General features: G+C 45.0%; 1 protein-coding gene across 1 annotated transcript in view; it reads right to left on the reverse strand.

The window, feature by feature from the left end:
* Window positions 1-238: 238 nt before the first annotated feature.
* The window catches only part of PPP1R21 (protein phosphatase 1 regulatory subunit 21), a 147,469-nt gene continuing 131,760 nt past the window's right edge, over window positions 239-15,947 (reverse strand). The window contains exons 21-22 of the mRNA XM_077485604.1: window positions 8,532-8,660; window positions 239-4,116 (exon numbers count right to left, since the gene is read on the reverse strand). Of these exons, the coding sequence (XP_077341730.1) occupies window positions 4,087-4,116; window positions 8,532-8,660 (159 nt within the window). The 3' untranslated portion in view covers window positions 239-4,086. The remainder of the gene's footprint in view (window positions 4,117-8,531; window positions 8,661-15,947) is intronic.

Consider the following 15,947-nt stretch of genomic DNA (forward strand, 5'->3'; position numbering starts at 1 on the left):
ATAAAGACATGGATGAGCGAGTTTGGGGTGGAGGAAGTTGACTGGCCTGAGCTGAACCCGATAGAATAACTTTGGGATTAATTAGAGTGGAGACTGTGAGCCAGGGCTTCTCGCTCGGTGACTGACCACACAAATGCACTTCTGGAAGAATGGTCAAACATTCCCATAGACACACTCCTAAACTTTGTGGACAGCCTTCCCAGAAGAGTTGAAGCTGTTATAGCTTCAAAGGGTGGGCCAACTCAATATTGAACCCTACAGACTAAGACGCCATTAAAGTTTGTGCATGCGCAATGGCAGGTGTCCCAATACTTTCGGTAATATAGGGGGATATTTACTAAAACTGCACACAGAATTTGGTGCAGCTGCGCATAGTAACCAATCAGCTTCCAGGTTTTGTTGTCAAAGTAAATTGAACAAGCAGAAGTTAGAAGCGATTGGCTACTATGCACATCTGCACCAGATTCTGAGTGCTCTGGTTTTAGTAAATCTACCCCCATAGTGTATTTCCATTACACATGGATGCGACGGCTGAGTGCGCTGCAATGTACTATAGCAGCATTGGCTACAAACAGTAAGAGACACTGTGTTCTGGCAGCAGTATGAAAAACTCACCTCAATTTGGTGAAAAGGTGAACATATACTTTAAGGCTGCCAAAGCCAGCTTGAATTTCCCATGATTCTTGCTGAATTGGCCAAAATCCCAGCTGTAGGTGGGCTTAGTGGCACCACTCGGGTTTTTTCAAGGTGGAAGAATGTTGGAGATTGGCGAGTGCATGGATCAGATGTAACGACTGTTCAGGATTTCTGAAAAGCCTTTGTTACCGGCTATCAAAATACAATAATCTGGAGCGGAAATTCCTCCATCCGCACCATTTAGGATGGATTGGGGGGAATGTATTAGAATTGTTCTTAAGGCTCAATTCACACTTGTAGGACTCCAAATTGGTGAGACTTTGGAGTGCAACTAGGATGGGACTTTGGCTTTGACCAATGATAATGGACAACTGTTGCCTGTATAACATTCAGGTACGACTTTCATGCGACTTTTGAGGGTTTACACTGCAGTCTACGACAGTCAAGTTGCATGAAAGTTGGACCAATAGTAGTGCAGGAATCTACTTTAAGTTGGACATATCTAAACTGTTGTTATAGAAAAACATGAGGGGCGACTTGCCATGCGAATTTAGTGTCCATAGTGACAAGGCAAAGTGTGAACATGCCGAAAATGTAACGCTCCCATTGGTTGTGCTCTCAACCAATCTGTCAAACCATCCAATGGCTGGTGTCATAGCTGATCACATGTGCAGCATCATGCCAGTTGTAGATTAAACAGAGGCCAAGATGGCAGCTTCCTTGGCTGAAAGGGGGGTTTACTTACACTATAAGGATAGTAAAGGATGGCAGAACAATTTTAGAAGGCCATAAGACAGCCTTTGTCTGTAATAGATCTTCTGAACAGAAAGGGGAAATTAATGTAATAAAATCCTTCCATGTAGTGGACTGGGTAATTTTTTAAGTGCACAAAGATGGAGCTTCACTTTAAGGCCCACTCGAGTCCCATCTGGTCATAACATTTGTCTTTTTCTACTGTGAGTACCACAAAACCTCCCTTCAAGTGACACCAACCACCACTCAAAATCCTTCCCTACCCCCCTTCTTTACTGCATACTGTTTTCTACAATTGTATGTCCGGGTCTGCGTCTTTGTGTTGAATCACATACAGGCTTCTCTCCGGCAACCTAATGGCAAGATACTAGATCTCCACTCCAACTCCTAGTAGTGCCCGGCGTGTGCCACCATTAGAACGCCAGAGGGTTGTGTCACATTCCCCCCCTCCCCCTCACAATGCATTTCAAATAAATAATTTGGGGGTCCCGTTGCAGGTAAATGGCACTTGTGGGAGAGGGCAAAGACACAAATGTGAAAAACGCCACACAGATGTCATATAAAGACCTCATTCACATGGGCATACTTAAAAGTGGTTGTAAACCTTGGACACAAAATCTGAACAAATCATATCCCGCTATAGCAGGGGTCTCCAAACTTTCTAAGCAAAGGGCCAATTTACCATCCTCTAGGCCAGGCATATGGACCTCCAGCTGTTGCAAAACTACAAGTCCCATGAGGCATAGCAAGAGTCTGACAGCCACAAGAATGACACCCAGAGGCTGAGGCATGATGGGACTTGTAGTTTTGCAACAGCTGGAGGTCAGCTAATTGCATATCCCTGCTTTAGGCTTTAGGGGAGGGGTCTTAAAACTACGGCCCTCCAGTTGTTCAGGAACTAGCATTCCCATCATGCCTAGTCATGTCTGTGAATGTCAGAGTTTTACAATGCTTCATGGGATGTGTAGTTTCGCAACAGCTGGAGGGCCGTAGTTTGAGGATCCCTGCTTTAGGGGGTCGGACTGTGGCTAGTTTGTCTATAAAATGCCCTTGCATCAATTCCCCATTACTGGTTAGAATGAGAGAAATAGAGCCCCATTGATGGGGTCAGTAGGGAGATTCCCCATCACTGGTATCTGTTGGTGGAACAGTACCCCAAGAGCCAGATAAAGGCAAGCCAAGGGCCATATCCAGCCCCTGGGCTGCAGTTTGGAGACCACTCCTCTATAGTGTGTACTTGTCTCAATCCAGAGCACCAAGTGTCATTTCTGTCCCTTCTGACAAGTTCTCCTGACACCAAGAGAAAAATAGCGATGAAGAGGGAGCTCCAGCACACGGCCTGTGATTTACGGCCTCAGCTCTGTTCCTGTATTGCTCAGCTCTCAGACTTCTCCTCACTGATCTCTGCAAAGTATAATTTTTAGCTCTCTGCCCTTTTTTTTTTTTTTTTTAAAAAGCTCAGATAAGCTGTATAAATTCTGGACTTTGAATGGATGTAGAGAGGAAAATACCACAAATAAACTGGTACAACTTATGTAGGCGGATTTGTTTCATCGCTTCACTGTGTATATGTAAACCACTTTGAAGCACTGGGTTTTGGGTACGCCAAGAGAGAAAAGGTGACAGAGGAGAGAGCTCCAGCTGAATGACAGCCTCAGCTCTGTTCCTGTTTGCAGTGTGAAGGGGAGGTGTGTCCCTTCCCTCCAATCAGCTCTCCTCACTGATGCATCTTCAGCTCTCCACCCCCTGCTTTTCAGAGCTGAGAGATCCAGTGTAAAGTCTGCACTTTGAATGGATGTAGGGGAAAGATTGCTCTAGATAGACAGGTACAACCTATGTAGGATGATTTGTTTAATCTCTGTATCACCTGAGGCCAGTCACTTCACTGGGACTCACATATGTGAGGGTTTACAACCACTTTAACCCCTTGACACCAGCCGTACGCATATTTGCGGCTCTGTTAAAACTTACCATGCTGAGAGCACACCCCCTGCATGGTAGCCGGTGGGGATCGGCAATCTCCCGATGCATACTTGTGATTGAACGCTTTCCAATCATGTGACCACCAATCCCAGTGGTCACATGACCCAAATGCCCACCTCCACCTCCCGGGTTTAAGAACTCTTAAAGGGCCGGGAGGCAGTCAGAGCAAAGAGGTTAGGCATACACCCGTGGTTTGCCTGCACAGAGGTTCTATGCACCTGCATGCAGGTAGTCCCATTCATGTCATTTAGGACAGCTGCTGCTCCCACTTTGACATCCACATGGATGTGGATGTGTGTCCACGGACTCGCACCGCTTGCTTTTGGGGACACACATCTGCACCCACACAGATATCAAATAGGGAGCAGCCACTGTGTCCATGCAGCCGCTGCATCCCAAGTGACATGCATAGGACTGCCTGCATGCAGATACTCCGAACACCTGTGCAGGCAAAGCACGGCCCTCACGCGGGTGTATGCCCAAGTATGCCCGTGTGAACGAGGCCTAAAGCCAGCCATTCCATCAAGAGATATCCACCCTAAACTGAAATATTACTTCTGGCCGGAGTGGTTCTTTAAAGGTTCAACGTGTTTTCAGTTTGGTGACTGTTTGCGGAGAGAAGGATCCGGGTTCATGCGTCACAAAGGAGAAGGACATCATCACAGATCTACAGTGTATATAGCAGCAGTGTTCTCTTCCCGACCAGACGATCAACTATCGATTTTTGTTCTTCTTGGAATTTCCCTGAAGGTGCAGAGAAAAAATTTACAACATGCGCTGCAGATCATCGCAATCATTGAATAAAATGCTCTTTATTTCATGAAATCGAGCTTCAGCATTGGAAGAGAGGAGAAGGAATCAGACAGCTGCTCAGAGAATTCCAACAGATCAGAACTCTGCAGAGCCGCAACACCGAATGGAATTACTAACTTTTTTTGTTCCCCCTTTTTTTTTTTACGGCATCAATGAGGTTTGTGGGAACCACTTCAATACCGGCCACTTTCCCCTACTTCCTGACCAGGCTAATGTTCAGCTTTTATTGCGGTCACACTTTGAATGATAATTGTGCAGTCATGCAACAATGAATCCATACAACATTTTTATCATTTTTTTTTTGCGACAGATAGAGCTTTCTTTTGGTGGTATTTAATCACCATTGGGTTTTTATTTTTTATTAGACAACTGAAAAAATATAGAAAATTTTAAAGAAAATAAAGTTTTAGTTTAACATTTTGGAAATTAGTACATTTTTCTCCTACACTAATGTGTGCAGGGGAGGCTGCGCTGATGGGCCCTGGGGAGGCTGCGCTGATGGGCCCTGGGGAGGCTGCGCTGATGGGCCCTGGGGAGGCTGCGCTGATGGGCCCTGGGGAGGCTGCGCTGATGGGCCCTGGGGAGGCTGCGCTGATGGGCCCTGGGGAGGCTGCGCTGATGGGCCCTGGGGAGGCTGCGCTGATGGGCCCTGGGGAGGCTGCGCTGATGGGCCCTGGGGAGGCTGCGCTGATGGGCCCTGGGGAGGCTGCGCTGATGGGCCCTGGGGAGGCTGCGCTGATGGGCCCTGGGGAGGCTGCGCTGATGGGCGCTGGGGAGGCTGCGCAGATGGGCGCTGGGGAGGCTGCGCAGATGGGCGCTGGGGAGGCTGCGCAGATGGCCAATGTTGTAATGTTTTCAGGAAGATATGTACGGCACCCTGCTAATCTCTGCCACCAACTGTGATCTGCTTGCATTGCATAGAGAAGAAATGATGATGTTACTGGGTCTAAAATAAGGTATGTAATGGAAACAGGAAGGTTTTATATAACATTTTTTTATTAGACTGTTGATGTGGGGAGAGAGGAACCAGGAAAAGGCAAAATACCAGCAGATTAAATCTTCAGATTTAAAAAGCACTGCAAGTTGAATGTGCCTAGGAACGCCCTCTCCTCCAGACCAACATCCACCCATCAAGACATTTTGATATTTGCACAACTCCTCCCAGGAGCCAGCCCTTGCTAGCAGCGTTGTCGGATGTCAGACTTCACAGCTAGCCCTGGACAGCAACCCAAAAAATGGGATTAAGTATTACATATATTTTGTCCCTGGGGAACAGAACACAGTATTAAAAATCAAAGCGAGATTTCTTCTTCAACCACTTCAGCCCTGGAAGAATTTAACCCCTTAATGACCAGGCAATTTTCTGCAATACGGCACTGCGTTGTTTTAACTGACAATAGTGCGGTCATGCGATGCTGTTCCCACAAATTGAGCTTTCTTTTGGTGGTATTTGATCACCTCTGCGTTTTTTATTTTTTGCGCTATAAACAAAAAAAGCCGCCCTCTGAAGACTTAATCACGAAACAAGTCAGGGCGTGACCACGCGACCTACCAGCTCCACACAGCCAGCGTCATCCTGGGGACGCATCACGGCGGGCAGTTCTGGGTCGGAACGCGGATCGGTGGTGAGCTTGATGCTAATCTGTGATAAGTTGATTGTTTTATTCTTGTAAGCTGCATTTGTATCAGGGGGGATTGTTTATTTCAATAAAAGGTATAACACTATGGAAAGCACCCCCTTGTATTTTTGCATGTATTTAACCACCTCAAAGACCTGGGCCTAATATGGAGAGCTGAAGTGCCCATTAAGAGAGCAGCAGATGCAAGTCATAAAGGATCATACAGGCCCTGTTAAAATAACACCTCTGGTAAGCAGATTTTCTTCCTCTTCTTTGCTTTTTTGTACAGTAGTAGACTGAACTACTCACAGGAGGAAAGGATTCATTTCATGTCTTACTGCATTCCCCTAAATATATAGACGGACAGTTCTAGTAGGAGTTGGATCCCGTTTTATTTTGTTTTTAATAAGCAAGCTATAAGGGATTCTGACTATTGCACTATATGAAATATTATATTGGTGGATATTCTGTTTTCATTAGAAGCGCTGTTAAATGCTTGAATATTTAATATATATATATATATATATATATATATATATATATATATATATATATATATATATATATATATATATATATATATATATATATATATATATACACACACACACACACACACATATATATATACACACACACATACACATTATATATATATATATATATATATATATATATATATATATATACATATATATATATACATATACACAAAAAAAAACCCTGACAATTTTGAAAAAAGAAAAAAAAATTTTTCTTACTTTCTGCTATAAAACATATCCCAAAAAAATTTAAAAAATCTAATTTCTTCATTGGTTTAGGCCAATATGTATTCTGCTACATATTTTTGGTAAAAAAAAATCCCAATTAGCGTATATTGATTGGTTTTTGCAAAAGTTATTAAGTCTACAAACTATGGGATAGATTTAGGGACTTTTTTTTTTTTTTTATTAGTAACAGCGACAACCAGTGATTTTTAGCGGGGCTGCGACATTGCAGCGGACAAATTGGACACGAAGTGACACTTTTTGGGGACCAGTAACACCAATACAGTGATTAGTGCTAAAAAAAAATAATGCACAGTATAGATGACACTCGGCAGAGAAGGGGCGATGAAAGGGTTAAATGTGTGGGCTTTTTAAGGTGATCAGCTGTCAGCCAATGACAGCTAATCACGTGATGTAAACAGAAGATCGGTAACAGTTTTTTTTTTTCTCCTCACGCTGACAGCGTGAGGAGGAAAAAAAAAGCCAATCACCGGCTTCAGTGCAAGGGACATCGGTCCTGAAGAGGACGAGGCGAAGCCGCCTCATCTGTGCCCACCAATACAGCCTTCCAGTGCCACATGCCAGTGCCCACACAGTGTCAGCAAACAGTGCCACCTATTAATGCCCATGAGTGCCACCTATCAATACCCACGAGTGGTGCCAATCAATGCCTCATCAGTGCCACCTAGCAGTGCTGCCTATCAGTGTCACCTACCAGCGCCAATCAGTGCCCATCACTGCCACATTAGTGCCCTTCAGTGCCACCCCAGCAGTGCCCACCAGTGCCGCCTATTAATTCCCATAAGTGCTGCCTTATCAGTGCACATTAATTCAGCCTCACCAGTGTACATCAATGAAGGAGAAAATTTACCTGTTTGCAAAATTTATTAACAAAATATGAAAACGGTTTTGTATTTTTTTTAAAAACATTTCCGTCTTTTTAAATTTTAACAAAAAATAAAAAACCCAGAGGTGATCAAAAGAAAGCTCTATTTGTGGGGAAAAAATTATAAAAATGTAATTTGGGTACAGTGTTGTATGACAGCGCAATTGTCATTCAAAGAGTGACAGCACTAAAAGCTGAAAATTGGACAGGAAAGGGGGGGGGGGGGGTTTAGGTGCCCGGTAAGCAAATGGTTAAAATATAAAATCTTTTTTTTATTTACCTACTCTGTGCAATGCTATGGCACAGAAAGGTCCCTTACCGCCTCTTCTGGCAGTCCTCTGCTGGCACTGTCCGTTCAGCCCTCATCTGGGTGTCTCCTTAGCAAGCCGGGCTGTGTGCAACCATAGACAGACACACAGGGCTGGTAAGTCACGCCCCTGCTCCCTCCTCACAAGTGTTTAAATGACATTCTATACATAAGGCTAAAAAACCTTCCCTGTGCAGCAGCGACCCCAGGCCCCGCTCAATACAGTGATGTGTATGAGAGCAGCAGCGGGTCTCCCTTTCATTGGCCCACACAGCAGCGGGAGCCATTGGCTCCTGCTGCTGTCAATCATAGTCAGTGAGCCAATGAGGAAAGAGCAGGTTCAGGGCCCCCCCAAATACTTAACTAAGCCCCATCGTGATCCAGCAATGTACACGAGAGCCTCGGCTGCGGGGACTCTCCCTCCTCACTGGTTGAGACAGCAGAATAAGCCATTGGCTCCCACTGCTCTCAATCACAGCCAGAGAACCAATGAGAAGAGAGGGGAGGCGGGGCCGAGGGACCAGCTTTGTCAGTGAATGGGCAACATCTTAGGAGCAAGCTGACTTGGTTGCCGCCACAGCAATCGGCTTGCCCTGGTGCAATCGGCGGGGGGGGCAAAACCACTGCACAGAACAGGTAAGTATAACAAAAATAAAAAAGCAAGACTTTAATATCACTTTAAGTTATTGCTTTTACCATGACAGCCATTTTACATATAGAACTAAAACTGTATACACACACACACACGCGTGATAAACTGTACTTACCTTGCTAGCCATTTTTAAAGTATCTATTTCCTCCCGTTGTTTGGATAATGTTTCGTTCATAACACAGAGGTGATCACTCATCATGCTCAGCTGATCTTCATAACTCCTTTTAGTTGTAATTAATTCATCCTAAAAAGCCAAAAGCAAAAAAAAAAATACATAAAAATAAAAACAGCACAAACTGAACTATGAAGACAGTCTTGTAAGGTCAATAGAGAATAGGAAAAAGCTTCAATGACTGTTCATCTCAAGGACAGAGATCCTCTGGAGTTTTATAATGAACATGCCAGAGGAAGTGAGGGAATCAAAGAAGCATCAAATCATCACAAACATACAAGCTGGTATTAATTAGCATTCTCATTTTCAACTTCAGAATTAATACAAGGCTCATCATGGCTTTCCAGCCTAAAGGCACACTGGCCGAATATTGGCTGGCATTGGCAGGTTCAACAGAAATCGGTGGGCAATTGCCCGCGACTACAGCAGCTGGTGCACACGGGCCGAATACTGGCTGCTATCGGTCGGTTCAATAGAACCCGATGGGCAACATGCCCGCATTTACAGCAGCCTGGCCGGTCTAATGACTGGAAAACCAGCATTCGATCAGTGCTTTCAGCCAATTGTCAGGTGATCAGTCCCCCTATCAGAACACAATAGCTCAAGCAGGGAGATCGCTGTACCATCGCATCGTTAGTACGGTGACCTCTCACGTTAATGTTTTTTTTTTCGTTCAGCTTAGCATAAGCAGCCTGGCGAGTTCCTATGGTCTTCACTGTCAGGATGGACTGCATGGAGGACCCTGTACCTGTCACAAGCACCTGTAGGATGGGGTGATCTGCTCCAGCCTGGCATGCATCATTAACCCCAGGATTCCATAGTGGTTGATAGCCGTGTTATCACATGTGATCTGTTGAATCAGGTATAGAATGTGTCACGGTCTGTATGATTTATCACTGATCCTTAGTGACGAGTGATACATTGGGTGACAAGTATAAACAGTTGTATGATCTATGCGGATGCATGGAGGGAGTTTTCTAGGCTGATGCACTGACTGCAGATGGTGATGGCTGTACGAATTCTTACATTATACCATATTTATGATCTGTGATCCATGTTCCAGCTATAGATAGCCATAGGAAGTGTTATAGGAGTGGTCGGAACTCATGGTTGTGTTCCAGCAATAACTTCATTCATTTTTTTTTTTTGTGGGTTATGGATATCTTATCAATTCTTGTTTGTATTGTATTTATATATTTTTGGTATGAATAAAGTAGACTTTTTATACCCCTAAAAGCTGCCTGTGCAGTGCAAGCAACCACTACAGGCATCCTATGCAAACCGCAGCAATCCTTATATGCCAGCCTGTGCAGTGCAGGGCATCCCTTATACAATTTAGCCCATGCAGCAACCCCTATATCCAGTCTGTCCAGTGCGCAGCAACCCCTATATGAAGCGCAGGGCAGCCCTTGTACCCTACATGGAACTTGCGCAGCACTCTGCAACCCTTATATGCAGTTTGTGTAGTGCGGGGCAACCCCTATACGTAGCATGTGCAGTGCAGGGCAACCCCTATATGCAGTTTGTGCAGTGCAGGACAACCCCTATATATAGCCTTTGCAGCGCACGGCAACCCCTATATCCAGCCTGTGCAACGTGCAGCAACCCCTTTATCCAGCCTGTGCAGGGCAACCCTGTATGCAGCTTGTGCAGTGCAGGGCCACCCCAGTGTGCAGTGCTCTGCCACTCCTACAAGCAGCTTATGCAGTGCAGGGCAAACCCTATATGTGCATCTTGTGCATTACAACCCCTATATGCAGCCTGTGCAACACATGGCAAACCCTATAGCCAGCATGTGCAGCATATGGCAACCCCTATATCCAGGCTGTGCAACACACGGTAACCCCTATATCCAGGCTGTGCAACACACGGTAACCCCTATATCCAGGCTGTGCAGCACACGATAACCTCTATATCCAGGCTGTGAAACGCACGTTAACCCCTATAGCCTGGCTCTGCCGCATGCGGCAACCCCTGTACTCTATATACAGCTTGTGCAGTGCAGGGCAGGGCAGGGCAGGGAAACCCCTATATGCAATCTGTGCAGAATGTGGCAACCTCTATAGCCATAAAAAATAAATGTATGCAGGGCTAGTAACAGAACATTAAAATTAAAAGTAAAAGTCCATAGTGTTTAAAATAAAGTCCTTGTTTAGGGAAAAAGCTGCAACCACCCACGATGTAGACAAAGGCACAATTAGGTGAACTGAGCACGAACTTATCCTCCACTGATCAACGCCACACCAGGCCTCTTACCAAAGAAAATGGACCACTGAATTACAGGTGGCCAGACCAGCACGATACATCCACAGCACATCCGCAATGGTGCTGTGGATGTATCATGCTTGTCTGACCGCCTGTAATTCAGTGGTCCATTTTCTTTGGTAAGAGGCCTGGTGTGGTGTCGATTGGTGGAGGATAAGTTCGTGCTCGGCTCACCTAACTGTACCTTTGTCTACATCGTGGGTGGTTGCAGCTTTTTCCCTAAACAAGGACTTTATTTTAAACACTATGGACTTTTACTTTTAATTTTAATGTTATGTTACTAGCGCTGCATACATTATTTATGCTTTTTATTGTCACTATACAATTTGTATCAGCTGCTTTATTAGTACTAGGGCATTGACTAATTTTAAATTTATCGTTTGTTTTTTGTAACCTTTATATCCAGCCTGCGCAGTGCACAGCAACCTGATATGCAGCCTATGCAACGAGCGGCACTCCCTATGTGCGGTGTTCAACAAGCTCTATATCCAGCCTTTGCAGTATGCGGGAACCTCTATATCCAGCCTTTGCAGTATGCGGGAACCTCTGTATCCAGCCTTTGCAGTATGCGGGAACCTCTGTATCCAGCCTTTGCAGTATGCGGGAACCTCTGTATCCAGCCTGCGCAGTGCACAGCAACCTGATATGCAGCCTATGCAACGAGCGGCACTCCCTATGTGTGGTGTCCAACAAGCTCTATATCCAGCCTTTGCAGTATGGAGGAACCTCTATATCCAGCCTGTGCAGCGCACGGCAACCCCTATATGCAGCCTGTGCAGTGTGGGCCGACCCCTATATGAGCCTATGTGGTGCACAGCCAGCCCAATGCGAAGCCCGTACAGAAACTCCCAACTCTTTTGGATTGCCTAAAGTATTTAAGCTGTACTGGGCCATTTTTAAAATTTAAGCCTACACATTCTTACAAATCAAATCATCTGAACTGTCAAAAAAGATGGGAAGCCAAAACTGTGAATGGTACGTGTGCGCTCTGGGTTTTCTTTTACAGTCTGCTGTTATTAAAACGTCCATGTATCTTCCTGACAGTGCGCACAAATGGCAGACTACATTATTCATGTCCAACATAGGAGACGGGAACAGCGCTGATGGCAATCTGTATTCTTCAACATAAAGGTCATCAAGGAACGGAGAGCTCAGGGAATGAGAGGCGATAACAAGAGGGGAGAATGGGATGAAAGGCATTAATACACAGAGGAAAAAACGAAATGCTATTTAGAAGGCATTTCTATAAAAGTGACTGAGCCTGATGAGTGAACCGAGCAGGAAATCAGCGGAGATGTCCAATATTCTCCTCTACGTGATGGCAGAATTTGCACCAGAAATGTCTACAAAGAGCTTCTCATCTGCCACCAAGCTAAAGCATCATTAGAGTCTTCAAGGGGAAGCAGGCCATTCCATCATAACATATATTTCACAGATCCATTTTTCCTCCTTTATCTTTTACTTTATTTAGATTTATTTTTCTAAGTCTAATGAATATTATCCAAGTCCGCTCCGTTCAGGTTTCCAAGTATAGTCTGTAAACATTTGGTGCCCAACCTACAGCCCTTTGGCCCTTTTTGTGCAGCCCTCGGGGCCCCTGCAGTGCAGACAGTAACCTGCGTTTCCCCACTGCCCTGTTATAGCAGTCTCGTGTAATACAGTGTGGGAAAAAAGTATTTGATCCCCTGCTTTCAATCCATCCACTCAAGCCAATCAGCGGCCAGGCTGAGTGGCGAAGAGGACGTCGGGGGCGAGCGTGGGACTTTCGAGGGGTCAGGTAAGCAAAACGGGGGGGCTGGGGGCGCCGGCACTGTCAGATGTTTTTTCACCTTAATGTTTACCTTAACATTTACCTTTACAACCCCTTTAATGGTAGGTTTATTTTAACAGTGAGAGACAGAATACCAACAAAAATATCCAGAAAAACGGATTTCAAAAAGTTATAAATTTATTTGCATTTTAATGAATGAAATAAGTATTTGACCCCTTCGCAAAACAAGACTTGGTGGCAAAACCCTTGTTGGCAATCAGAGGTCAGATGTTTCTTGTAGTTGGCCACCAGGTTTGCACACATCTCAGGAGGGATTTTGTCCCGCTCCTCTTTGCAGATCCTCTCCAAGTCATTAAGGTTTCAGGGTTGACATTTGATAACTTGAACCTTCAGCTCCCTCCACATTTTCTATGGGTTTAAGTCTGGAGACCGGCTAGGCCACTCCAGGACCTTAATGTGCTTCTTCTTGAGTCAATTCTTTGTTGCCTTGGCCGTGTGTTTTAGGTCTTTTGGCATGCTGGAATACCCATCCATGACCTATTTTCAATGCCCTGGCTGAGGAAAGAAGGTTCTCACCCAAGATTTGATGGCCTTGCCATCGTCCCTTTGATGCGGTGAAGTTGTCATGTCCCCCTTAGTAGAAAAACACCATAAAAGCATGTTTCCACCTCCATGTTCGACGGTGGGGATGGTGTTCTTGGGGTCATAGGCAGCATTCCTCCTCCGAACAAGGAGAGTTGAGTTGATGCCAAAAGCTTGATTTTGATCTGACCACAACACTTTCACCCGGTTCTCCTCTGAATCATTCAGATGTTCATTAGCAAACTTCAGATAGGCCTGTACATTTGCTTTCTTGAGTAGGGGGACCTTGTGGGTGCTGCAGGATTTCAGTTCTTCATGGCATAGTGTGTTAGCAATTGTTTTCTTAGTGACTATGGTCCCAGCCTTGAGATCATGGACAATATTCTCCTGTGTAGTTCTGGGCTAATTCCTCGCCATTCTCATGATCACTGAAACTCCACGAGGTGAGGTCTTGCATGGAGCCCCAGACCGAGGGAGATTGACAGTCATTTTGTGTTTCTTCCATTTGCGAATAATCGCACCAACTTTTGTCACCCTCTCACCAAGCTGCTTGGTGATGGTCTTGTAGCCCATTCCAGCCTTGTGTACAATATTGTCCCTGACATCCATAGACAGCTCTTTGGTCTTGGCAATAGTGGAGAGATTGGAATCGGATTGATTGTTTCTGTGGACAGGTGTCTTTTATACAGGTAACAAGCTAAAATTAGGAGCACTCCCTTTTAGAGAGTGCTCCTGATCTCAGCTCAATACCTGTACAGAAGACACCTGAGAGCCAGAAATCTTGCTGATGGAAAGGGATCAAATACTTATTTCACTCATTGAAATGCAAATCAATTTATAACTTTTTTTAAATGCTTTTCTGGATATTTGTTGTTCTGTCTCTCACTGTTGAAATAAACCTACCATTAAAATTATAGACGGATCATTTCTTTGTCAGTGGGCAGACAAAATCAGCAGGGGATCAAATACTTTTTCCCTCACTGTAAGCCTCCAGTTTAGGACTGCCTCCTGAAGCATGTTACCAGTCTCCAACAACTCCTATATCAATGTCTTCCATCTCTGACCGTCTCTCGTATCATGTTAATAGAGATGGTCAGAGACGACCATCTCTATTATCATGTCTGCAGTCTCTGACCAGCTCTATTATCATGTCTGCAGTCTCTGACCAGCTCTATTATCATGTCTGCAGTCTCTGACCAGCTCTATTATCATGTCTGCAGTCTCTGACCAGCTCTATTATCATGTCTGCAGTCTCTGACCAGCTCTATTATCATGTCTGCAGTCTCTGACCAGCTCTATTATCATGTCTGCAGTCCCTGACCAGCTCTATTATGTCTGCAGTCTCCGACCAGCTCTATTATCATGTCTGCAGTCTCCGACCAGCTCTATTATCATGTCTGCAGTCTCCGACCAGCTCTATTATCATGTCTGCAGTCTCCGACCAGCTCTATTATCATGTCTGCAGTCTCTGACCAGCTCTATTATCATGTCTGCAGTCTCTGGCCAGCTCTATTATCATGTCTGCAGTCTCTGGCCAGCTCTATTATCATGTCTGCAGTCTCTGGCCAGCTCTATTATCATGTCTGCAGTCTCTGGCCAGCTCTATTATCGTGTCTGCAGTCTCTGGCCAGCTCTATTATCATGTCTGCAGTCTCTGGCCAAGCTCTATTATCACGTCCGCAGTCTTTGACCATCTCCTGTACCATGTCTGCAGTCTCTGACCATCTCTTGCATCATGTTTGCAGTCTTTGATTCTTCCAGGAGGTCAAGTGGTTAAAGTAAAACTAAAGTAAAAACTTTAGTTTTGGATAGAGAGAAGAGGGATTAGATCGCCTGTCAGTTTTTATTGATGTCTGTGTTCCCCCTCACTATTTGTCCTGTTTACTGTTATCATTGAAAGTGAAAGTAAAAGTAAAAGAAAACACAAAATTTTGGGATATCCCCTGGAAAAGTAATAAAGGGGAAATCTTCCAGTACGGATACTAGAGGTAATCCATGCGCCCGGCCCCCAATCTACATGCAGGACACCGGACGCATGTATTCCAATGGAGGCTCTAACTGGCTTAAAATTTTTTTATTTTTTTTAAAAGGGTGGGTTTAGGATGCAGAGCACAGTTGTGTGACAATAGCGGATTAATATTCACTATTGTCTTCCCAAATCTCCTCCCGGTCAATCAGAAAGCGAGTCCCGAGACACAATTGACCAGGGAGTGTCAGGACACTCTTCCCGTTTGTCCGAAAGTTGAGTGCTGGTGAAAGAGTGGTGGTGACGGCAGTGTGAGCGAGGGGGGGGGGGCAAGTTTGTTTGCCGCCAACCCCAAAATATTGAGCATCAGCCGCCACTGGACAGTAGTTCAGCTGACGGGGGGATTCCCTAAATTTGCAGGGGTTTCCTCTCACTTCCTGTTTTGGCTATAGGACAGGAAATAAAGGGATAAAAGGTTATAACCCTCCCTTACTCTATACAAAATGGGAGAAAAAAAAATAATAATAATAAAAATATATATATTTTTTTCCTATAGTTCTACTTTAACTGCTTGCCGACCAGCCGCTTTCGTTATAAGGTGGCAGGTTGGCTCTCCTGGGCAAATCGCCGTAGGTGTACATCGGCTACTTTAAGAGCTCTAAGGGGCTCACGTGGCCAGCGGTCGCAATGTCCGACCCGCGATCGCTCCTCACAGAGACAGAACGGGGATCTGTCAATGTAAACAACCAGATCCCCGTTCTGTCAGGGGAGAGGA

The sequence above is a fragment of the Lithobates pipiens genome, unplaced genomic scaffold, assembly GCF_037356315.1.
Source record: "Lithobates pipiens isolate NorthernLeopardFrog02 unplaced genomic scaffold, aLitPip1_a1.2 Scaffold_18, whole genome shotgun sequence".
NCBI classification, from domain to species: Eukaryota; Metazoa; Chordata; class Amphibia; order Anura; family Ranidae; genus Lithobates; species Lithobates pipiens.